This window comes from Rhopilema esculentum, chromosome 5, assembly GCF_057945365.1.
Source record: "Rhopilema esculentum isolate cy_ngs chromosome 5, ASM5794536v1, whole genome shotgun sequence".
Classification (NCBI taxonomy): Eukaryota; Metazoa; Cnidaria; class Scyphozoa; order Rhizostomeae; family Rhizostomatidae; genus Rhopilema; species Rhopilema esculentum.
The window spans coordinates 625,607-651,881 of NC_142819.1; the positions used below are offsets into that span (position 1 = coordinate 625,607).

The 26,275-nt window shown below is 35.0% G+C and overlaps 1 protein-coding gene across 6 annotated transcripts in view; it reads right to left on the bottom strand.

Annotated features, from left to right (window-relative positions):
• LOC135690047 (uncharacterized) overlaps positions 1-26,275 on the bottom strand; it is a 38,133-nt gene that overhangs the window by 2,383 nt on the left and 9,475 nt on the right. For 5 of the 6 annotated variants that reach the window (XM_089108692.1, XM_089108690.1, XM_089108691.1 and 2 more), the window contains exons 4-23: positions 23,991-24,344; positions 17,510-17,839; positions 15,670-16,026; positions 15,191-15,526; positions 11,103-11,435; positions 10,282-10,617; positions 9,274-9,519; positions 8,150-8,395; positions 7,739-7,909; positions 7,210-7,413; positions 6,588-6,647; positions 5,975-6,213; positions 5,383-5,472; positions 4,823-5,146; positions 4,620-4,693; positions 4,429-4,492; positions 3,908-4,093; positions 3,064-3,278; positions 2,319-2,781; positions 503-880 (exon numbers count right to left, since the gene is read on the bottom strand). In XM_089108692.1, the coding sequence (XP_088964818.1) occupies positions 503-880; positions 2,319-2,781; positions 3,064-3,278; positions 3,908-4,093; positions 4,429-4,492; positions 4,620-4,693; positions 4,823-5,146; positions 5,383-5,472; positions 5,975-6,213; positions 6,588-6,647; positions 7,210-7,413; positions 7,739-7,909; positions 8,150-8,395; positions 9,274-9,519; positions 10,282-10,617; positions 11,103-11,435; positions 15,191-15,526; positions 15,670-16,026; positions 17,510-17,839; positions 23,991-24,344 (5,006 nt within the window). The remainder of the gene's footprint in view (positions 1-502; positions 881-2,318; positions 2,782-3,063; positions 3,279-3,907; positions 4,094-4,428; positions 4,493-4,619; positions 4,694-4,822; positions 5,147-5,382; positions 5,473-5,974; positions 6,214-6,587; positions 6,648-7,209; positions 7,414-7,738; positions 7,910-8,149; positions 8,396-9,273; positions 9,520-10,281; positions 10,618-11,102; positions 11,436-15,190; positions 15,527-15,669; positions 16,027-17,509; positions 17,840-23,990; positions 24,345-26,275) is intronic. The other variant, XM_089108693.1, reaches the window with a different exon arrangement.

Below are 26,275 nucleotides of genomic sequence, written 5' to 3' on the forward strand. Positions count from 1 at the left end.
ACCCTCCAACTATCCCAAAATCTGAGTTTTGGTTTGTTGTCGTGGTCATAGGTAAAACTAAGGGGCTAATAGTAGAGATGGGCCCCCAGAACCACCTCTACGGTGTTTTTAAAGGGACACTATCCCTCTTTACAGGAGCTCTTCCGCCCTAAGCCGTTGACCCCTGGAGTCGTAGCTCTTCCGCCCTCCTTAAAACATGCTGAATAATTAGCTTTAAAACAACATTGTTTTCCTGCATTGCAAAGAAGCTTCCACCAATGAGAATGTGACTTTATGCAACTCCAAATCAATTGATGATTACCTCTCAATGCTATTACCAAACCCTCGTGGAGCAAAATGAACAGAAAAATATTAGGTGGAGATAAATTTTGAAAAGAAAGGCCAATATTTTTAAGCTGATAATGATGTTTTGCACGGTCACTCGTCGTTAATATTGTCTTGACTAAATATTGTGTTTTTGTGCATAATATTGTGTAAAACAATTCTGTTGAATTTGTTTCACCTTGATGGATAAGCACGTAAGTTGCTCCGAGTCGATGAAATCTTTTCCTGAGATTCTTATCAAATGACAATCACTACGGTTTCTTGCATCGCATAAGCCATTGCCTGGTATTGACGTCACCACAGGTCCTTTGTTTTTGTCGATGGAACAATCAGCAGATGTAAAATTGCCATCACAAACACACGTTGCATTTATGCATCTTCCATTTCCACTGCACATACCTGGACAAAGGGTGTTGCCCATTTCTAAAGAGGGGACCATAGAGCCATTTGACGACGGGTCTGTTTCCCAATATAAAGTATTCTTCAATAGAATTTCCTCACATGCATCTTGCATTGCACGAACTGCAGCTCTTGCGAATTCATTGTCATCAGTAATCTAAAGATACGAGATGACAGTCACTTCAAAATAAAATAGGCAAGTGCTTCTCTATTAGAAACGCCGAAATGACTTGAGCAAAAAAAACGTAGCAGCCATGTCAAAATTGTCATGTATTTCCAGGGGCGCAGTGGGAGTTAACTTTTTGGGTGGGCAAAGCTGAAAATTTTCCGATAAAACTATGATTTTTCCGACAAATTTTTTCTCAATACATTCCTTGAAGATTACCCTTGCTGCATAAACTGCAACACTTGATACTACAATATCACGAATGGATCTGGAAATCGTTAACGAATGGATCGTTCGTTATACACATTCAAGTTCAACAATAGCCTTTATTCTAACAAAACTTATCAAATATAAATCGCTATGAACAAAACTGCAACTAGTTATAAATTTACACCCTACAAATCTTCTCGCTATACTAGACAGTAAACAGCTACAGTAAACAAGTCAGTGTTTATAGCTGTTTATAGCAAAAAGTTTTTTTGGCAAGTTTTAAATCGCATCATAATTACTTTGCATTTATTTATGCCAAACCTTTAATAGATATAACGCCTCCAAAAGAATAGTTTTCTTTTAACTGAATTTATATAAACTGTTACTCAAGCAGCATCTTTCTCAAAAGAGGTGTTGCAGCATACAAATCGATGATGTCACCATAGTCTATCGACTGTAAAATATCACTTTCGACGTTGATTGTTATCAGAGAGGAAAGGCGGTCTTGTCCCATCGTTGACCGTAGCCGATTTTTTTACAATCCTCAGCTTTGAAAAAGCTGTACTCATCTCTTAATTTTTCGTCATCCAGGCCGTAATTCTTCGCAACCTTTTTGAATTACACTGCACACAACTGCCTTTCAATTGTTTTTTGAAAACATTCAGGGTTGAGCAAGGCAAAATCTGTCAAAATTGCCTTATGAGACGTAAATATTGTATTCATTGAGCTGATAGCTGTATCCACTATCACGATGATATACGGATTCCCTATTTCCCTCTTATTCATCTATGCAATTTTCCCCTGGCATCTTTTTCTTTCTGCGTATTCGTCGCTCGAAATGAGAGTTTATGAAATAACTGAGACCAGAGCGTTAATTTCCTTTACAAATTTCAGCAATGCGATGATTCCGATAAATACTCTAATGAAAATAAGTAAGAAGGGTTGAGCATGCCCTATTTTACGACAGGTTAAAAGAAATATGCGACCTTTTGGACACGATCGATGAAAACCTTACATTTTGTCTAATATTTCAAATTTTCCGACAAACGTTGGATTTTCCGACAATCCGACAAATTTTTTGCCAGGGGGGCGGCTGCCCCCCCCCCCAGCCACTGCGCCCCTGTGTATTTCTTTTGTAGTAGCCAAATGTTTTTTGTGTTTATTGCAAGATATTTGAGTAGTTAAAGAAACAAACGAAAATTGATAAGGAGAAGGTTACCTTGATGTCTTCAACACACTGCATGATAAATGTTGTAAAATTGAACTCATTGATTTTAGCACAAATCTTTCCAGGAGGCGAATCTTTAATGGCTGTTTCACAATAATCAGTAACACTTTTTGCTGTCTTTCCTGACTTTGTTGGCCATGATACTGTCACATTCCTCAGTGGTTTTGGGTCATAAACGTAATCAAGAGCATCATTGTCGTCAGGCAGTGTGACAACGTTGCTGGAAGACCTTCTCTTTCTTTTGGCGCATTTTTGTGCATTTGGATGCCGAAGTTCTTTCCAACCCCGGTAGCTTTGCTCGAATTCCGTCTGTTGATAAATCGATGTATACTTCTTGCATACAGGCTTAGATGTGCTGCCGGCAGGTAAGCTGCAGTCACAATAGGCCGTCTTTGAATTCATACATTTTGACGATCCCCCACGATAATAAAACAAGCTTCTTCCAAGCTGCATTCTAGATAAAAATAAGAAATTATTCATCAAAAAGATTACTTAACAAAGCGCTACCAAATGTAAGCTCATAATAGTTCCAAATATAGTTTTATAAAAATTGCTTGGTAGATTTGGGCAATCACATGAGTGCCCTTGAAACATTACCCATCATATCAAAATGAAGAGATGGGAAGAGAAATAGATGTGGATTGAATTGAATGGCAATGTAATCCAGTCTAACAAGTATAAATAGTTGCAAAGTAGATATTAGAATATGTAAATTAGAAAAATTTGAGAAGCTTACTTCCAGCTCTCTGAGAATGCTAGCGGTGCAGTCCACCCGTATTCATGATAATGATAATTTCCATCTTTGCTAAGCAGCTCGTTAAAGTAATTTCCATCAAATGTTCCACATAGTCCTGTCGTTGATTGGTAATCGTCGCTGGGAATTTGGACAATGACATTTGCATATGAATAGAATGAGTCGAAACGCACATACGATCCGGACGGAAATTTCATCTAGAAACATATTCATACATTCTATAAAGCATTAAATTACCAGAACTGTTAAAAACTGACTGAAGTTTCAAAAAATGCGTCCAAGTTGAAACAGCATAAAATTCTTAATTGAATAGATTTTGAAACAACTTTCTGAAATTCAAAGGAATGTGTGAAATTGCTTGTTATCATTAATGAATAATAGAAATTTGGTCAAAAAGAAGGTAAGATGATTGAAGCAGTGAAGTGGAACAAGATCTTTCTAAGCCCTTTCATTATAAACACTCAAAGGCTTTCAATATTTTTAATGAGCCTTCTAATGAAAAGTAAAAAAATTCGGTATAGAACACACTCTTCCTAAAATTAACTTGTCCAAAATTACAGAGGAATCATTCACAAGCATTTCCTGTCCTAGAATATTTCCTTTGCGAATTAGGTGAGAGAATAATAAAGACAAAAGTGCTTTCGGTAGCCTCTTTGACAATGTGGTTAGCATTTCGTCTTGACCAGCACATCCACAAGCTACGAATGTTTTACTTCAGATTCATTTTATTTCATATAATACAACGATCAATAGGTTTCCTTTTAAGCCATTATCCTCTTTTCTTTTGATCAAACCGCTTATAATTGTGTCAAATATTACTTCTTACCACGAAGCTCTTTCCAGTAGGGTCTCTTCTAACTGTTGTGCCTTCTGCGGGCTCCTGGTGGCTTAAGAATCGAATTCTTGGAATTCCATCCCAACACATGTCAAGAAGTATGGTGTCATCACCTTCCGTTACTGCCACACCACAATTGCATGTAACAGATCCACACTGCCATGTGCGCACGTGGACCTATGTTAAGTAGACAAAAATTTTGCATTTCACAAAATTCCTTCTATATTTTGAAAGAGCTAAAAAAGGTTGGAAGCAATTTTAGAAAAGTAAAAGACTTACCTTCAAAGTCACATAAGCTTTAGCTCGTTCTCACAGCTAAAGTCTGTTATCAACATTCATATGTAAAATATATTTTATCTAGCATTAACTGTAATAAAGGTTGGTTTAGCAAATAATGAAGACTTCAAGAGTTCTTCACTCTACATGAAGAGTTTAAATCGAAAAGATACAAAAATTGTCAAAGCGTTGATTGTATAGCTTTTACGAAAATTGGGTATCAAATGTCAATGTACCTCAAATTTGCGTGCAGAGCTTTTGACGAAAACATGGTCACCTGGTTGAAAGTGTCCAAAATATCTGTGAATTGAGAAGTAGTTTTCAGAAATATTTACAGAATGTTAACAGAAGTAAGTGAAATATTCTATGAGGAAAATCTTGTTGTTATGTATTAAGGTTTGTTAAGCAAAATTGTAAGATCACTTACTGCTTATCGAAAGTGAGAATCCGTGGATCACCATTTGACCAGCACCTTGCAGTTGGAACATCAATGACATCAATCTAAGATGGCAAAATAAAACAACCTTGACATCATGTCTTGATAAGCGATAGCAGAACATTAAAATATCTTTATTTATGAACTTCGTGCATTAGAAAATTTAAGGGTCAGTTTAAGAACTTGTTACCTACATTGATATTGTCAAATTCTTGGTGAGATAGCCAATCAGTGGCATTTGTGTCTTGGTCGATTGCCATTTTCAAAGTAACCGATTTGTCACCATCGTCGATGAAATCTCGTTTTGCATGAACCTCGATTGTTTGCGAAGAACGCTTGTTATCAAGCAACACCGAACACGTGCTCAGTAATATCTCCGGATTGTCATGACTAATATACAAGCGAACAGAACATTGCTTCGATCCTGAGCAAACAACATCAATTGTACGTGATACGGTTATCTTCAGTGGTTCCCCTGCTTCCCTGATTTTGTGTCGCTTTGCATTGGGAAGCTCCACCTGCATCAGCAAGGAATTTAAGATTAGAAACAAAGGCAACTTGAATGACGGAAACTGCCTCATTCCATCAGAAATTTTCAATAATATGACAATATGATAATATGACCTTAATATGACAACCTCATTTTCAACTTCATGTTGCTTCTTTATTCTTTTAATGGTAGTTTCATAAGTCACGGTGCAGTTATAAAGTTATTGTGAAATACCGTATTAATAAAAATAAAGGGAAAACACACCTTTAAACCCGGATAAAAATGATTGCTTTCGGAATATTGGCTCTTAATATTGGCAGATTTTTGATAAAAGCTTCTGACACGACAGTAAACCTTTAAAAAAATTAATACAAAATTATACATTCAAGTATTTGAGAAGTTAACCTAGTATACTATACAAACCGTATATATGTGTATTATGTGTAGTACATTCAAGATGCTTTTTAAATCGTTGTCAATTCATGCAACTGCTGAAATGTCCGTAATTTACTTTTTATAATTATTAAATCCGCACGTAAGTTTTGAGGCATCATAGAAAGAATCGTGAAAGCACAAAATGAAGGAAATCTGCTAAAAAATTAAGTTAGGAAAAGGGCCCTTGGGACAGACAGTCTTTTGATAATAGAAGTATTATGAACACATGGACCTTTATGGGAGCTATTAGACATTGTAAAGAATTGAAAGACACATATATTTTTAGGGAAATAAATGCAAAAGATAACAAAAATATTCATAAATAATATGTACATACAACTATCTTATCGTTCATTACTAGTTTACATGTAAAAACGTTTGTATTTTGGTGGAATTATAAGGGAAAAAATGTATATCTAACCGTTCTTCCAATACGAAAGTGCCATTTGCCAGCCTTGTGGTCATTTTGTACTGTGTCACTGTTTTCAGTTTGTGTTAACATTGCTGTTCGAAATGGAATCGTTGAGTTGCCTTGAAACCATCTAACTTCATAGCGAGCACCTTCGTCTTTCCCTTTTGTAGTGAATTTGCAACTAAAAATGATGTTGCCACCATTGTAGGACGGTTTCACTTGGACATTCCAAAAAACAGGAACAGGATCTTCAAGAAAAGATTAGATTAATATTGCTTTGAATCTAACTGAATTTGTGAATAAAGTAAAGCGAGATTCGATATTGAATAATCAAAATTTCATTCAGAACTTGAATAACTGTTGCACCATTTGTTTGCTTTTAAAAAAAATGGTAAATCTTGAAAAGAATGTCAGAGATAATCTGTGGTGCTTGACAAGAAGTCACATTTTTGAGAGACGGATACAAGGGATGCAATAAGAAGCAACAGAAATCAGGTTGTTGTGTCTATGGAAAAATTAATTTCTTGGTTGACTTCTAACTTGCTCAATTTTCTGGGCTTTTTGGACTTGAATTAAAAGCAAAAAAAACATGCATGAAATTGTAAAAACGTGTGCAACATACCATCACACGGTGGAAAACCGGTCAGAGAACTTCTGCCCCTTGGACATGGCACTTGAAAACCTTGATAAATGACAGCATATCATGATAAATCATAGATTGATAAAGACATTAACAATAGTTAATAAAATGGGAATGTTTCAGTTAATGATTTTTACATAATAATGCTCTTTTGGATGAGATCAACAGGAACCTCATTGATAGCGGTATTTTTCATGTACTGAAAAGGCTTATCCTGAATAAATATGTATCATTATTATTATTTTATATTGATATTATGAAGAAAAATCCAAGAAAAATCCCGATTTTAAACTCTATCATATGTTCATTATCTGAAATGAATGGAGAATAAAAAAGATTGAAGTAATTTTTTAAATCAATCATAGATTCATTATCTGAAATGAATGGAGAAGAAAAAACAATTGAGAAATTTTCAAATCAATCATAATAAACCTAAATACCAAGTTGTTATTATGCGCAACGGTTTCATCACATACTCATCATCTTATTTTTAGATGTCTAGATATCATCAACATTTCGATCACTAATGACAGAAAGTGCTCAGTAAAAATATTTTGGTCAGCTTTAAATTCCAAACAATTCCAAATAGTGATAAAAGCAATACCTGCACAATAAGAAAGTGGACATTTGTTAGGGTCCTTCAACTTATAAACAAAAAAATGAGCTGCAGTTCCACGGCATCGCTTCACAGGTAATGGCCAAGACTCTGAACAGGTTGAGTCAATGTTTCTCACACAGGCCACCAATGAACTGTAGCTACCATCAGTTTTTGGCAAAGTTCCATTTGCCCAAATCGAATTAGGTGTTCCTAAAATAAATTTTATGTACCTTTAACAACTGATTGCGTAATTGCAAAAATACCTTAATTACAATCAACAAAAAGATCAAGAGTGAATTAAGATACATTGTGTAACAAAGAGTCGTTTGATTTAGAGCTTACGACTGGAATTTACATCTAGAATTGATTTATATCGAATGACGACTCTTCAGAACTGCGTATTCAATGAAGATATTTTCAATCATAACTTGTATTCAGAAAAATCTAAACGAAGCTGCTTTAACAAAAGATAACAAAAGATTAGATTGGAAATGCTAATAATGAAAATCAAACCCAGAAAAATGCAGTAGATTACCGCAAGCTCCGATACTAGGCGGTTCATTGGGCATTTTATCACCAGCTTTGCTTGTGAAACGATACCATCCTGGTGTGAGACCCTTGTCACACAAAGGAGTCCGCGATGGGTTGTGTTTGAAGCTAGTGCTTCTTTTCCATGTATCATCTGATAAATAGTGACTGCATGGATCTATGGAACAAAAATTTTGAAAGGCAAAGCTTTTAAAAATTCTTCCTGGAAAAAGATTTTAGATCTGTGAACATTGAAGAAAAATCGCATTTTTCATTTCTTTCTCTATTTTACAATACACTATCTCAAAAGAAGTGCAAAAACCTTCTAGCATTTTACAAACAAAGCAATAAATTGAAAACCATTTTCCAATGTAAATCCATATTACATAAATAAAAATCAAGAAAAGTTTATTCTTACCTTTTTCGTGCTCACATCGTGTGCCATAATATTCATATAGACATTTGCATTGAAACATTGGTGGGCCACGGCCATAAATGTCAGTGCAAATCCCATTGTTCAGACATGGGTTAGATTTACAAGGAACAATCTTAATGGAACAATTTTTTCCAGTGAAGTCGACTGGACAACTGCAAGTGTAGATGCCATTTCCAGTAGAAGTGCAAGATGCTTTGTTTTGACAGGGCTTGTGCTTTGTGCAGAATCCTTTGACGAATTGAAAACAAGTTTAATATCAATTATGTCAAAATTATTCAATTTTAAAGGGCTTTTCTCGGAGCCCCAAGACCCATCCTGCAAGCTAAAGATCTTGGTAGAAGTGGAAATTACTTCTAGAGAGGGCAAACATGATCATTGTGAACGTTGAAATTCTTGTTTGAATTGTAATTTTTAAAAGAAAAATTTGAGAAGTAACTGTGCCTTGCTTAGACAGTTTTCCTTGTGCAAGCTATTATTGTTGCTTATTTCTTATGGTAATTTTAACATTTCAATGAAAGGTAGTGAAGTTTTTGAAAATTGTGGAGCAAAAGTAAAGAAGATGGTTTGAGAAGAGCCAAAAGTAGCTTAGACCAGTTATTATTGTAACCACTTAAAATGTTGCATAAGTTATCTTGCATTCTACTGTAGATGCAGAAGCCGCATTATTGCCTTCACTTTACTAGGAGTCCTAGAAACCTATTTTCGTACAAAAATAAAGGACACTGATACATTTTTATGCAAAGTAAGACCGTATTTGGGTTTTAATATTTGTTGCTTTAAATTTTTTTATCCAACAAAGAAACTCACTTGTCAACTTTTACTCATTCTCTTAGAACTTTCTTTCAAAAGCAATTGTCATAGGTGAACCTCCTTCATAGGGAATACGTCTAAGAGTACGATATCGTTAAAAAAACAGGTGAGGAAGATGCTGGCACTTAGTAATCGAAAAACTCCTAGCAGGCATTTCCTCAAGAAACTTGACAACTGGAAGATGTGATACCCCTGGAAACCCGTCCGACCAAAACGCTCTTTGCCCAGGGCAATAATCTTTTTCAATGAAGTGAATTCGTTTGATCTTTATGAGTCATGCAATTCATATTGCTCACCAATTTGATTCCGACATCTGTTTCCTTGAAAATCATCTGTGCAACTGCAGTTGAACGTCGGTTTGCCATGACCATAAAGATCTGTACATGTTCCATTGTTCATACATGGGTTGGATTTGCATGGAACGATCTTTACAGAGCAGTTCCGACCAGTAAAATCATCTGAGCAGCTGCATGTATAATTGCTATCTCCAATGTTTGTGCATGATGCATTGTTGCGACAGGGCTTGTACTTACTACAAAAACCTTTAAAAAATGAAAGTAGCAAGTAAGCCTATCTTTCAATGCTCTTACTAATAAACCTCTAAAGCATGATTCAATTGTAAGAAATCTGAAGTAACGAAATATTAATAAAATTAACCTAAATAGCGAGTGAATAACTAATTTTTAGCAATTAGTTGGACTAAAAATATAGAATGTACAATAATGTGAACAACTGTGAACAAATCATTTTTTGATGTATTGTAGAAACTAATTTCGGTGTTGAAATTTTGATAGAATTAAAAAAATCTTTTAAAGCGCGATCGGTTTCAGAAATAAAATTTCCTGTATTTCATATAGTCGCATAATTTCTTTTAAATGATTCATGTCAGAGGCAAAAAAATCCCTTAGTGGTACTGACGTTACAGATTTTTATGAGATCAAAGTCAGTTAATACTGCTAGGTATGTAAAATAGATGTTCTTACGAGAAATTTAAGTAGGAATAAATGACTTTAAGATAATTCTGTTAGAGAACTGGAAAATGCACGCAAGTTCTTTTTTTCTTACTTCTTTGCATAACCAGTTGAAAGTGGAGCCTGTTTACAGCTTTTGTTAGTCCTTTTAAAATTAAAGAATCTATTGCAAGTCCTTTTAAAATTAAAGAATCTATTGCAAGTCCTTTTAAGATTAAAGGGCCAGCAAATACAAAACTGATTAAAGGATTAAAGGGCCAGCAATAATGTGTGGCACAAGCTGTTGGTTTCAAAGCAGTAAAAAATACGCAAATGTAAAATTGAATAAGACACCTTGGCGATCGTAATAGTAGATTCGGAATCCTTTGAAAGAGTTTACTGTGGTCCTCCTCCACCAAGATGAAAACGTGAGCACAACTTCGTTGCCTGACGCTAAATAGTCTTTGGCATTGGAGCCATAATACGAAAAACTGGAAGACGCATGCACATCATATATTGTCAATCGATCGCTCTGATAAGTGAAGAGTGAGAAATTGCGAAACACCAGTTGGATTTTGGCACCTTTGGCTAGTCGAATGAAATATGTGCACTTTGAGTTCGTTGGATAATTGTAAGGATATTGGGGAGAGAACAATGTTCCTGTGTCGTTTCTGAATAAACTGCTGCATGCTGCAAAAGAAAAAAGTTAGCTTTTGATTCATTACAGAAATGTCAAATTTTCTATCAATTCCAACAATATAGCAAGTATTCCGTAATTTTTCACCAAATCTGGTCCTTTTAGTATTGACAAAACAAATTATAAAGCACAGGTGTACTTAGAGGAGGTTGGCCATTAAGAAAAGAGGCTGCCCCTTGGTCGCTAGCAAATAAAATGCCTCTATTTTAATTATCACTCTCTATAATAAAATACTGTCTGAAATTAGTGTTTACTTATTGGTTGGCACCACGACGCAAAAATTGAAGCACTCTTAAAAACACGTTTTGTTACATTTTATTGCACACTGTTGAAACTATTCAGGACAGAAAGAAGAATCTAGACTAGAAAATCAACCTTCTAATTCTAAGAATTTTATCTTATATTATTAAAAATATAAATTTTATATCCTTGCGTTCTAATTTCTAAAAAGTTAGAAAAACTACAGTATAATACAAACCTTGGACAGTAACATCAAAGCCGGTATCATCTATGTCCTCGTTCGATCGAAATACGAATATCACCTTCGCTGCACTTGAAAAGACATCTGTCATGTTATTGCCACATCTTGTTGCAATTAAATTTTCACTTGCAACTGCCGTTTCATAAACGGAAAATTTGTCATTTTTGCAGTCTAGACTATTTTCAAGGGAAAATTTGTTAAATATAATTCTTATTCCGAAGCCATGTTTTGCAGTAACTTCATACCGGCAGTTGGATCCATTCGGGTATCTTGAATAATACCATGGGAACCTGATTCTATTTTCGTAGTTTGAGTACACTCCTCCACATGCTAAAAATTGAGAAAGTTTCGTTTGTATGTTAACTGGGTTACATAAAGTAGATTTTAGCAAACGTAGAACTTACAAGTACAACACAAAACGAGGTTAATCATTTATTCAAGGGTGGAGACGGAGCTCCCTAGTTAAAACCCCATTTTTACTTGATTTTGAGAGGGCTCAGCGCCAAAAAAATCTTCCTTGATCTTGTTTTTGTTTCTTTCGCCATTTTCTTGTCGGAAAACGTGCTGTTTCCATCATCCTAGCTCCAGTAGTAAGTGTACAAACATCGTTTCTTTGAAAAAAACTCGGATATTGTCTTTTCAATAAATTAAAACAAAGAAGGTGAGTTTATTAGTGTTGAGAACATATTAATTATAACTAACACTGTTACTGAATGATTGAATCACAATAACTTTTCAATCGAGGAATTGTGCACGGCCGAATTTTAGATGCAAGATTAAATATTATTTTAGTCAAAAAATGTTATCGAAATATGTTGGCAGAATTAACACTGGGTTTTTAGGGGTGGTTAAAATGCTCAAAATTTATTATTGGTGTTTGATTCTATAAAGGAGAAAATAGGGGATCTTGCTTGCAACCAATCAAGATTTTTCCATTATGTTCGATCAGATAAACAAATCAATAATGTTTTAAAGTGTGGCGTCAAAAATGATTTTCTCAGAATATTTGAATTTTGAACCCATAACCTAAAAGGAAACGATGAGATGCTGAAATATTTGAAGTTTGCGAGCAGATTACTGTTTTTAGTATGTTCGCAAAATTTAGAACAAAGACCAAATCAAAATTATTTGGTAGCGGAAGAGCCTGTGCTTATGGGGCCTTGTCTCAGGCCCTTAGTAACCCTTTAAGTTGATTTTGCACATTGAGAGGTAATCTATGATGCTCTTTCAAATCATGTGACCCAGATTCATAAAATATAAAAAAAAATTTTTTGAAGTCATCATTTCTGACCTATACTAAAAAATCAGCCGAAAGCTCGATTGTTGATGATACAAAACAAGAGGTTGTTAAGTATTTTGTGAACTCTTTCGAATTTAAGAAAGATCTAAAAGCAAGGTGGTTTGTCTTTTCATGGTGATACTAAAAGTACATTTCTAAAGACAAACAAATTTTATTAAAATTACAAATCTATCAGCAAGAAATGGATCTTGAGAACTTAAAAAATATGCAATTGATATGCTAAAAAGTAAAGAAGAAGCTTGAAAAGCTCGCATCACAGCAGATTTTGAGATATGTTGCCTTGCCTTTGAAGTTAAGTAATTGAAATTAATTGCAAAAAGTTTGAAGTAAATTGCTTATTAAGTAAACAAAAACAGTGTGTTCATTGCACCGAACATGTATCTAAGTGCTCAAGAGAAATCATGGACAGTATAAGATTTTTTCTACCAATATTTTTCAATTATTGTATCTTTCTTGTACTATCATTTAGTGGTGCAAACGAATAAGATATATGGAGGAGAAAGCACTTTATTACTAATGTTACAGTAATTTGCAAATATCTTCAAAGAAGTAAAAATATTTCATGACTTACGCTAAGATTCAACATCAATATTTTTAAACTGTTTGTATTTGGATCCTTTTTTCTTTGACCATACACAATTTAACCAATAAAGCACTACCCATATTCACTTAATTAAAAATATATACGAAAGTATAAAGACGATGGTCTGCCATTCAGGGATTAGTCATTCTTTGTCTTGAATAATTATTGCAACTGAAGTTCCTAAATTGTATGAAACGCATGCACCCGTCAGCAAGCAGTGAAGACTCTTCCAAAATTTATTTTCATGCATCATTTCCAATCCTTAGTTAAAAAAAATGTCTCGTTAGTTTATTTGTACCGTTTGTCGAAGACAATGAGGTCGTGTGAGTGTTAAAAGAATATTTCTTGCCTCTATTAATAAAATATTTGGCCTAAAATTTTAATTATTGGTAAGACAGTTTTTTGTGTTTAAAGTTTTCTTGGTTTAGAAAATCATTTGAATTATGAATTATTCGAACTATTATTTATAACTTGGGTACCCGAGGTTCTGAGGGAAAATATCCCATTGGACATGGTTGATGGACGGGTGGACTGGGGTGCAACGGGTGACTGTGGGCATCAGATCGATATCGACATTCGGTTTTGCAAAAATGCCCCCATTACAAACGATGTTGCTTGAGAAATATCATTGAGATTAATATCGACATGGCCTAAGAATTCTAAAAGAGGCATATCCCAATGTTTTCTGAGAATATGAAGGGCCTGGTGAAAAAATATATTGTGGCCACCTAAGTCTTTTTAGGTTGGCAACGCCACTGAATCTGTTATCAAGTGGCAAAATTCAGTGTGGAATAAAACGAATAACTATTCGGAGAACTTAAAAAATTGCGTAGCTCCCAGAATTTTCTTTTCTGGGCAAGATAATCATATTTTTTCTTATAGCAATTTCCTCCTTGTTGCGCTTATTCTCATAGTCACTGTCTTTCACAGTTTAAATGAATTTGTGGTAAATGAAAATGAGCTTGAAAACAGGGATACACTTACCTTTTTTAGAATCATATTATCTTATATTTTACCCAGTGCTAGAAATATAATGGAATAAACGGGGTTCTTAAGTATTCTAAGTGCCGGGCCAGAAAAACATGTAGATTTTCTGCAGGAAACCCCTGGAAATTTTATCTTTAACATAGCTTGTGCTAAAATGCTGCTTGAAATGAAATTCCCATACTTACCAGATTAATTTAAAGATAAGATAGGCAGGCAAATTGTATTCTTTATTCGCAAAAATTATTGAGTGTGCTTATTTTTATCAAATAAGTTTTGCAAATCTGGATGATAGAAGGGATAGTGTGAGCTAAAGATAACATTGAAAGGCATGGTGCTGGCTAGATGTTGCAGAGACTGGGCCAATGTGCAATGCACGACTGATTCACAGGCCCGAGGCCAGGGATAACTTTCTCGGGGAGCTTCTTCAATCTGTAGCATAGTATATATATCCAAAATAAATTTTCACAGAATTTTGCAATTTTACGTTTCTTTAATCAGAGTTAGTCAAAAGGTAGTTGTGTTATAGCTAGGTTTGGACGTTAATATTTGTTAGATCGACTTGAAGGGCTTAAAATCAGATCCAGCGACTACGGATCGTATTTTGAAGAGAGGCCAGAATGTTATTATTGTGGATATTTTTAGTGAAGGTTGCCACCTTTGTTGACGACAACAAATTTTTAGGCTTTGTTAATCTAGGGATGGCGAGAAACGGCATTTAAACTAGATTTTAAACTCTAAAAGTTTTTTATTTCAGCATTTCCAATTTTGGTATTAACTTTCGGACCAATAATTGGACAATGGAAAGCATATTGTCATTTACTGAAGATATTTAGAACTTTGTTAGTGTAAGCCATGATTTTTTTCATGTTAAGGTAGTCGGCGGACTGAATGAAATCTTGTTGCAGGCCGAAGTTGGCCTGTGCGTCGGTGGCTAAAAATGGCGGCCTAGAACCTTAAAATAGAAGTTCTATACTCGTTGCATATTGTTGTACAAACGAAAATTAGGTGTTAAATTAGGTTTTTGCAGAGAATATGTCTTATATCCTTTGCTTCTAATATTTTTACTGCATGTAAAGATGAAAAATTTGCATTTCATTAACAAAATCTTATAGATACATTAAGGCTTGTCGTTACATGATTATTGTCGTTACTTGTCAAAAGCGATGTTTTTCAGGAGCTATATGATGTCTATTGCCGATGCCAATATCAACTTACCTTCAATATTTACACTGTAACCAGTCTTTGAAATTCTTTCATCTGAGGTAAAGAGCAAAATGACGCTGCTCGTTTTGGACACATATGGATCACCGTCCTTTCCACATCTTGTTGACTTCAGAGATTCCTTTGAAACTGACCCTTCATATATCTTGAGACTGTCTTTGCTACAACTTGTGCTCTTTTCCAAATCAAAGTGTGTGAATACAAGAATGATTCTGTTTCCATAAGCAGCAGAAATACGCCTTATTTCTGACCTTCGATGTGGATAATTGTATGGATAGTTCCATGATTGTAATGTACCTCTTTGCCAGTCGCTGTATGAATTGTCAAAATCTGAAAAGAAAAAACATGAATAGCTCAGTAGCCGAAAATGAAAAAAGCAATCTTTTCTCTAAAGATAATACTTCAGAGATCAAGTGGTTACTCGAATCTAAATAGAAAAAAGAAACAGTGCTTTATGTACTTTAGACACTTACATCTGTAGCTAGATCTCAACCGTGCTCTGAATCCTTTGAAGCGACTTTTCCCGTTTGTTTTGAAGATCATATATAACTTTCCTGTAGAGGTTACGTACTGCTTATGACCAGGTGATCCACATAGATTGTCTAAAAGCAATGTGGTGGCATTTGCACCATCGTAAACTTTCAAACTATCATTTTTGCATGATGGACTGGCCTCCAGTCTCATTTCTTGAAGTACCATTTCAATTCCGTATGCCCTGGATGATTGATCTTGGCCAAATAAGTAAGTGCAAGTGAGTCCATTTGGGTAATTGTGCGGGAACAACGGGGAAGAAACAAATGTCATCGTGGTTCCAAGGACCAGATTGCAACCTGACGAAGTTAAAAAGCATTAATGATAAAACATAAATATGATGTATCTAGTAAGTCTAAAGACTCTTTTCCTGCCAAATTTTTTTCAAAATTTTGGCAGTCAAGCCACACGCTGTCCGAGCGCTGCTCTGACATGGTAACCGTGCAAATGGACCGTGCTCTGCGGATTTCAACAGAAAAAATTAAGCCCAACCAGAAAACATACTATAAATGAAATAAGAGAAACTCAGAAAATATTTATGCAAATTTTGATAAGCACGTAGTTCCCATACATTTTAAAAAACCAGACAACAGGTTCTGTTCAGGCTTGTTTGCCCTGAAAGTGCTTCTAAATCAGAGGTTTGTCAACATATTTGGCAATAAGCTACCCGGCGTTCGGGTGCTTCTTTCGCATGCAGGCCGCTCATGTGAGCCGATCTCTGCGGGTCTTTTTTCTATAGGAAAAACGAAGCAAAAGGCTTCAATGGAGAAGAAAGCATTTTTTCAAAGCATTTCCATAGATTTGTGATTAAAACTATGTGGCGCATATTTTGAAAAAAATCCACAGGTTTAGCAAGTTATTAATGAGGCAGGCTTCCAAAATATCGTCATACAACTAGAGATTATTGAGACTTTCACTTTTCCTTTCAGCTTCTTGTCTACATTTTTCTAAGAACTTACCAAAAATTGCGAGGACCATGCACAAATTGTTGAAAATATTTTCCACGGCCCCATGTCAAAACCGATAGATCTCCTAAATAATTTTAAGAGGTTCTACCAGAATAATTTGTTGCACCTTGTGGAATGAATATCCATAGTTTGAATCTTGGTTATGGGTATAACAATTAACTGCTTCACTCAATCAACATCAGAGAAATCAATGCAAAAATATGAAAACTGATAAATCGATACAAAAATGTGGAAACTTTGCAAATTTTTCGGACTTTCTGTCTATGATGATCTAGCAATAGACTGTACACATAACCAAATAAGGCAGAGTTTGACTCCATAACATATTACCAACATAACAGGACAGCTTATTCAGATAAACCTTTTCGGGACGACTTACCCAAAGGTAAGTTTTTCAATTTTTTATTTTACATGATAAGCTATGAAAGGAAAACTCATTTTCATCGTCATCTTTTCCTTTCTCGCTTTGCATACATGAAGTGGTAGTTACTTGGAAGAAACGCACTTGGTATATTAAAAACTTAAGTACCAGGAATTAGAAGCATCAATAATATTGTTGGCATGGTTACTCTTTTACCTGTTTTTGATTCAGCCACAATGTTGAAAATTACCCTTGCACCAGAAAGGAAATGTGGTGAAAAAATTGCTTTAGTATTCCTTGTACAACGGCAAACGAGGAAAACAGTCTTTTATACTCCTTGCCTATCTATTTGTGTGACCTTAAGAGTTCAAGATTTCTCTCTAGCAAAAAATATTTCTAGAATCGTTTACACCTTAATGAGATCTTATTACTAAAACCAAAATAGTAAATTACCGTTTGTTGCGGTGTAGTGCATCGCCATTCCTGTAATGACATTGTTGTTATCACTCTGGAACACCATTGTTATATCTTTTCCGATGGACCAATATGTCATATACGCATCATTTAGCAGATCTGTCACAATTGTTTCACCAGTAGTTCCAATTCTTTCAAAAATATTCAAAGAATCGCCATAGGAAGAATAATAGTATGGCCTATAGATAAAGATCATTTGTCCATCGCGTACAGAAATGTCATACTTGCATTTGGTATTGTTTGGGTAGTTGAATGGGTAGAGTGGAAACGAGATCTCACCACTGGATCCAGAGTACTTGCGCTTGCAACCTAGAAAAAATCAAGTGTTTCACATCACTTATATCATAATATCTTGTGCAATTCACTCTATATCTGTCAATTTCCTTTGATTTGCGTCAAGCAAGTTGTTGCAATACATAGTAAGTCAAAAACTTTTATCACTACACAGCTACTTTTTAAAATTGAAAAAATGAAACCGAGACAAGACCAGGTAATCAGATGAGAACTTTCATTTAGTAAATAGTGAGGTGAAGTATCAGATGAAGTCAAGAAACAAATTAAACAAAGCTGCCGTTAAGCACAAAATCTCAGATATGATGCGTTGCTACAAAAGGTGCGAATAATGTGAACAGCCTTAATGTGTTGCAAAAAAGCAATATTTTACTTATAAGATTATCGATCATAACGATAACATGAAAAAAAACAGGAATCTCTACAACAATGCAAATGAGGCTCTCAATTAGTGCAGGAAATCTACAAAGAACATCCTTCTCCAAGATCGGGATTTCTCAAATCCAAAGGAAAAGGGAAATCTCAAATAATATGAAAATATACTTTTGCTCTGTGGGAGAGGAGTTAGCGGAAAGAAAAGCCGCATCTCCAAATATTTTCCTGAGAGGCAACTACACGGTAAATGGAATAATTTTGAATTTCCACCTTCATGAAATAATTGATCATGATAACGGAGATGTCACGAAGCCAGAGAGTGAAACGCAAGAAATACATTGTGTCTATAATTCAGAAACTTTTTTAAAACTCAAACATACGAAGCATACTAGGCCCTAGCCTCACCTACAGTGGCGAAGCCAAAGGTCCTGCTTGTCCTGCCGGGCAGGACCACGAATTTCCAAAGATAACAATTTTTAAAATGTTAAAAATTGATTCACTTTAGGAAATCATTATATGCCTGATTCAAAGGCATTTCTTGTCTTATTCTACACTTATACTTCGTGGCTGTGCCCTTTTTCAATTTTGAGACACAGGGTGACTGAAATGGAATTTCGAGTATCCCATTCGTAAATTGATATCGTCAAAAATCTAGCCCTGTGGTCAATCCTGCCCAATACTCGTAGGCAGGACTAAACCCTATGTTTGGTCCTGCCCAACAATGGGCAAACGCCTCGTAGCCCTGTTTTTGGTCCTGCCTCACAATAGAAGAAAACAATGGCACTCCTGCCCTTCAGAAATGGCAGGACCTCAGGTCCTGCTCTTTCATGAAGGCAGGACCTAGATTTTTGGAGCCCTATGTTTCGTTATAATTTGTTGATTTTCTGCGCCGTGGTCAAAGGTCACAAAGAATTTTCACCCAGGCCATAGTCAGATCAGTTACTCGGGCCTTAACTATTTTGATATCATGGATAAAACTAACTGTAACGAAGACATCATGATTCTGCTGCTGAAGAAGTTTTTGCTGCTAGAAGCTTCGGCCCTACACTGTCGTCAATTGATTTATACAAGAATTGATCGTTTCAAGACGAATGGTACTTACGGAAATCAAATTGTTTAGGGTCGTTCTGTTGGTCCTATTTACTGTTAAAGTCGGGAATATCACAGACATCGCGAGAAACCTGATATGCATATAGTTTTCTCTCAGACTGTAGAGAGCAAAGGAAGTCATATTCAAAGGCCTATTTTAAAAAGTAGAAAAAGTTTGCCGCCGCTGCCGAAAGAAACTTCTTTTTTTGTACCAGGAAAGTCGAGATCGAGGGGAGATGGAATGTTCGTCCTCCTGCCTTAAACAGGAACTACCATACAATTCAGAGGTCCCGATGAAAAGGACGCTTTGAAAAGGATGAAAATGAAAACAATGGTAATTACTGGGAGCTTTTGTACTCGGTGACTCAGATTGTATTGTACTGGCAAAATGTCAGGGGTCTCCTCTGATATTCACAACAAATTGATTCAAGACCCTATCTACCGTTCATCAGATATATGTTGTGACAAAATATTTTTACTTTTTTAAATAATTTGAATCAATTATGTTTCCAGTATGTATTACAACTGTATATGCCTATCTGTACAAGCAATTTCTTTTTAGTCCATGATTTCAAAATTTTCAATCAATGAAAACATTTTCAAATGTTACTTATTTTAGAAAGAATTTTTGTGATGCTCTTTTGACTTCTTCAATGTAAGGCAGGAGGTACTTGAAAGGATCCGAATCTTCATCCCCTTTTTTCCAAAATGTGGCAGTAAAAAATGTTTCACTGCAATCTTGATTTCAACAGATCCAGAAGGGCGTTTCCCCCTTTTCCGAGGGTCTCTAGGGCGTGGCTTCACGCGATTTTTGACCCCCTTTGAGCAGGACCACCTGTTCTTGGTTAGCTTCGCCACTGCTAACCTACAGCTTCACGTCTAGTGGCAGAGTTTTGCTAAGCTTGCCTCTTGTGTCTCCATCTCAAAATTTACGTTTTTTTACAAAGAATATTTTTCAAACTTAGTTTCTAGAGTAATTTTCTTGGTACGAATCGAGGAGCTCTGATCAGAAACACAAACGGTCTGTAAAATATCTGCAGTACAATATCACCTATTTTCCATCTCGGCCCTACCGCCAAAAATGCCCACCCCCTAATAAACTCCCTTTGAAGCTTTCGTTAATAACACAAGGAAACATGTTAGGATTTAAGTTACCAGTTGTTTTGCGCAAATAAATCACTCAGCCATCATCTGGGAATATTGTATTTTTTTGAAATATTAGGCGTTATAATTGCCTATTCCCTCCCCTATAAAACCGCACGGGATGCCTAGGCCCTTTCTGAACCTCCTTCCTGGGCATCACAGCAGACCACTTTTGTGAAGCCATCAGTCTATAGTTTGAAACCAAAAAAGGCAAAAATATTGGCAATAGTTAAAACTTAATATCTGAGAAAAATCAACTTTTTAAAAATAACAAAGACCCACTTTTTTGACAATCTTTAAGCCTTGTTGAGACTTGCTGAAAGGTTTTTTGAACAAGGCATGATAGATTTTGAAATCTTTTTGCGAAGTCACATTTAGTTGTTGGAAGACCATTATGATAATATTGGCCTCGAATTTTGTTGCAAGTGTATATTCTAAATCCACTCCCCTCACGAATGTATCCAGAAAGCTTAGGATTTACAATTTACAGATTTGAATTGCAAATCTGTTGTTAGAAAAAATTGTTTACAACTCTAAAAGCCATATTTTAGGGAAGCCTTTCTTCTAAATTTCCTCTAATTTTTTCTGTAAGATTCTTTGGCCTTTGAACTATTTCTTCGTCAAATACATTTATTTTATCGATATATTAGTAAATGTTGTGAGGGTTTTTGTCAAGCTGATAGCGAAGGAAACGAAAGTTGACTTACAACAGCGGCTAGAAATAATCGTTTATCGCAATGATGGAAAAGCAATCATCAAATTCCTTACATCACTGGATGCACAAAAATTACTTCTTTCGATGTATGCAAACAAATATTTTCCCCAACTGAGAGTAAACACGTTGTATTTCTCTTTATTCAAAATGTTTGTGCCTCAAGAACCAGTTTGTAAAAAATCACCACGTTTTATTGGCCCTTTTTAACGTCCAAGTCACCTGACTTTGCTGTTCTTCGCTTATTTGACATTGACATTTGACAGTTGATTTGCGTAGTAAGGCTGTAGCGCAAAGCTTTCTCTTTTTAACAAAAATGATAACAGATGAGAAGAGCAAAGGTTTTGCAACATTTTGGCGACTTGGTTCATTTTAGAAGAGTTTCTCACAATATTATTATCACTAAATTATAAAGTCATTATTGCCAGCCTGAATTTGCTTTTGTTCGAAAAGGTAATCGATCATCGAACTATCTGGATATTTTCACGAGTGTGAGGGGAGTGTATCCATTTAAGGAGATAAAATGTGGCTTTGATCAAATTGCAGCATTAGTTTTCCGTACACTGGATTGAACAATATCGCAATGAATTGAAAAAGATGGACTTTGAGGCTTTGAATGCTGTTTGAACACCGTTATTTGAACACAGAAAATATGGACCAAGACGTTAATCCTGTTTTTTTAAAACAATGAGGAAACTGAGCATTTCCTGAATAACACAGAGGAAAATGAGTCTTAGAAAGTCTTATCAGTCTGCTTATCAGTCTTAGAAACCCAGGCATAATGTTATGTATCGACGAGTTTACTTTCTGGAAATCTTACGAGGTTGTGCAAAGAAAAGCTTATTTTATTGCAAATAGAGAGGTACTTCTAGGCACAGTGCACACCTGTCATCATAGCACAATTTCCGTGCTTTCAAAATTTTTGATAATGTTTATAAATTGAAAACTTTCATATACTTGTTACTTTACCCATATAGATCTTTAATTATTTTCCATTTAAACAGTCATGAACTCTTATGCAACTGGTCACAGCATTTTGCGACAGAACTGCCGGTTTGTTGTGTACAGTAGTACAAAAGTTTGGCTTACCTAGTGTACAGCATGTATAGCTCAATGTGCTTTTTCCAAAATTTAAAGTCTTCCCAGCTTAGGGCAAAGAAACATATTTCAAAAAGTATTGGATAGCTTAAATCTCAAGAATATTCCTTTTACGAGAAAGTGCATTCCTGTCGTGGGTCAAAATCGGTTGAAGTGTGAAAGGGCCTACGCATCCCGTGTGGTATTATAGGGGAGGGAATAGGCAATTATAACGCCTAAGATTTCAAAAAAATACAATATTCCCAAAACATCTGGTAACTCATATCCTAACATATTTCCTTGTGTAATTAACGAAAGCTTCATATGGGAGTTAATTAGGGGATGGGCATTTTTGGCGGTAGGGCCGAGGTGGAAAATAGGTGATGTTTCACTGCAGAAATTTTTCAAAACATTTGTGTTCCTGCTTAGGGTTCCTAGGCTCGTAACAAAAAATTACTCTAGAAACTAAGTTTGAAAAATCTTCTTAGTAAAAAAACGTAAATTTTTTTCCGTAGGTTTTTCTCCACAGCAACTGTGTTTTGTCTCGAAAAATTTAAAAATCGAGCTCGAAATGAAGGCAGGTGATTGGCTAATGAATTTTTGTAAATAAACCTGCTGATTGGTCTAGAACAAAATGTTATCTTGTTGGTCTAACCAATGCAGTGACACGGGGATTATGTGGGACACGGGGAATATGTGGGACATGTATCCGTTGAGTTGACAAAATGCTTTTGACACTCGCGATCACGAAATTCTTCTTCGGAAATTGGCACATTGCGGTACCCAAGTCCCAAGAGCATATATGGTTTAAATCGTTCCATTCTTACCAAAGTTCAGAAAAAATGTAAGTTCTTCAAGGCTCTTTTCCAGTTCTCTTGTTGATTCTAATCTATGCTTTATCTTGCTATTAACGAACTTCCCAATAGCATTAAAGACATTAGCTTAGGTTCAGAAATGATAACATGTCACAGCTTAGCGAGGCCCTCAACTAGGACCTTGAAGCCTGAGATTCATGACTTAAGGGTTGCAAACTATCACTAATTATATAAACGATGATTATATCTACAAAGCCAAAATTTGCTGCCCTAAAAACATCAAGCAGATCTATAAGGCATACACCATAACACATTAGAAGCTGGTCAAAATCCGAAATACCTAGGGGTCTACATTGATAACTCCCTTGATTGAAAGAAACATGTTCAAGAAAAATCTTAAAAAAATCACGATCATTTGGGCTGTTCAAATATGGAAAATGATTCCAACTTCCTGAGTTACTGTAAAACATTATTACTAGCATGATTTGTCCACACCTTCAATATTGTTGATCAGTCTAGGAAGTGTGTGGATTGACTGAAATTCAGCAATTACAAAAGTGTCAAAATCACTGTCAATAGTTATGGCACTTGTAGTAAATGGCCAATAAAAACCTTGGGTTGGAAAACCAACCGAAAAGAAGATCCTCAAACGTGCAAAAAAGTTTCTTTTATTGGGGAAAGAAATTGCGGAACAACCTACCTTTATTTTGCATTTTTGTTTTTTAGCAGGTTATTTATAATTCCATTCTTCTTGTAAATAGTTTTTAGGAGAAAGTTCTTAAGTTAGTCAGGTTTTTGGAATTAGGGAACGTTTGGAGCAAGGGAACCTTTTTTTAATTTTCAATGGAAGCATGGAAACAATGTTTGGATTTGTAAAAGGGATCACTAGGAACAAATATCCATACCTTAAGTATGATAATAAGATCAACAACCGTATGTACAACAACATTCTACTTACCTTCGGTACCAATTGCGTAAAAAATTTTGAATCCTGACTCAGCTCCCGAAAGCGATGCCCAGTTATCAAATTTCAAAGAAATTTTGTTCGTTGATGACAAATAGGATGTCGTGTTTCTGCCACATCTTGTTTGTGCTGGCACGCCTGTTGCTGTAGGACTTTCATAAATCGAAAGACGTGCTCCAGTGCAAGTTTGGCTCGACCCAAGATTCATGTAGGAGAAGAAAAGCTGGACTTTCATTCCAGGCGCTCCTTCCAAGCGGTAGGTGAACGACTGGCTTCGTGGCAAGAGTCTGTTCATAAAATTTGGCGAGGGAATGAAGCCTTCAGATAGATTGAATACCATGTTGTATCCTTGAAGTAAACATGAGATATAAATTACAAAATAACAACTAGACGATGATAAAGACGAACTAGAAATTCTTAGAATAGCACAAAACTTTATTTGAAGAAATTTTTTTACAAAAACTTATTGACTTTAACATGTATGCGTACACATGAGTGCAAGAATTTATGCTATCATAGGATCAAACTTTGGTTGCAGAACTGAGCCATAATCTTGTAAAGAGAGATCAGGCGGTTCCTTGTTCGTTGCTAGTTTGATTGCTTAGTTCATGTCAACCACCAAGTTTGTTCCAAAATACCATTATAGAGAGAGACCTTTAAAAGTTTCTATTGCATCATTCAAATCTCAGTCATATGAGACTAGTAAGAAATAAGAAATAAGAAATAAGAAATAAGAAATAAGAAATAAGAAATAAGAAATAAGAAATAAGAAATAAGAAATAAGAAATAAGAAATAAGAAATAAGAAATAAGAAATAAGAAATAAGAAATAAGAAATAAGAAATAAGAAATAAGAAATAAGAAATAAGAAATAAGAAATAAGAAATAAGAAATAAGAAATAGGAAATAGGAAATAAGAAATAAGAAATAGGAAATAAGAAATAGGAAATAAGAAATAAGAAATAAGAAATAAGAAATAAGAAATAAGAAATAAGGAATAAGAAATAAGAAATAAGAAATAAGAAATAAGAAATAAGAAATAAGAAATAAGAAATAAGAAATAAGAAATAAGAAATAAGAAATAAGAAATAAGAAATAAGAAATAAGAAATAAGAAATAAGAAATAAGAAATAAGAAATAAGAAATAAGAAATAAGAAATAAGAAATAAGAAATAAGAAATAAGAAATAAGAAATAAGAAATAAGAAATAAGAAAATAGAAATAAGAAATAAGAAATAAGAAATAAGAAATAAGAAATAAGAAATAAGAAATAAGAAATAAGAAATAAGAAATAAGAAATAAGAAATAAGAAATAAGAAATAAGAATAAGAAATAAGAAATAAGAAATAAGAAATAAGAAATAAGAAATAAGAAATAAGGAATAAGGAATAAGGAATAAGAATAACAACTTTCAAAAAGCTATCTGGCACTAGATGGAGTGCTAGATATAACGCAGTTCGAGCCGTAAAATATGTCTTTGGAGAACTGCTCGCAACGATGGAATGGATTGAAAGGAACAATCTTGATGGAGCAGCAACAGCCTCAGGTCACATAAAAGTACAACAGTCATGAAATTTCATTTTCTTGCTTTTTGTGCGGGAAGAGATCTTAAGAAGGAGAAACATCTTATCAAAAGAACTGCAAAGAATTGATATTGACATGATTAAGACAGTGTGTTGTATAAAGACAACCCAAGCTTCGTTACTGTTAATGCGTTCCGACAGTGGGTTTCACAGGAAATTAAGGCCTCAAGAGAATTCGCAACAAGGAACGATGTGGTATTCGATGTGAACCAGGAAAGCTCTTAAAGGATTAAACGAAAGAAGACGTTTTCAACATTGCGATGGAAATTTGTTAAAATTTGAAAATCTTTTCCTCAAAAGAATCCTAGCTGAAGAGGCAGGGTCTCATGTGGAAGCGCAATCAAATGGTTGCAAGAAAGATGTCCATGTTGCAGACACTATCGAAGAATTTCAAAATTTCCAACCTTTCGATAAAACATTCATTGTGAAATGTTACAAACATAGAAGAAGATGATCTCAAGTAACCGAAGAGCATCCTGAAATCTATGGTGACCAATCGGTTTTGCACGCTTCCTAACCTCTATACGCTGCTTCAAATCTGAGTATATTTACTGGAATCTTCAGCTTGTGCAGAGCGCTTGTTTAGCAGAATATAGTAAAAAACTGCCTTCGGTCATGCATTGACAATGATTGTCTATCAAACATGATGACCCGAGTCTCTGCAGGAGCACTGAAATCGACTATGACGAGATAATCG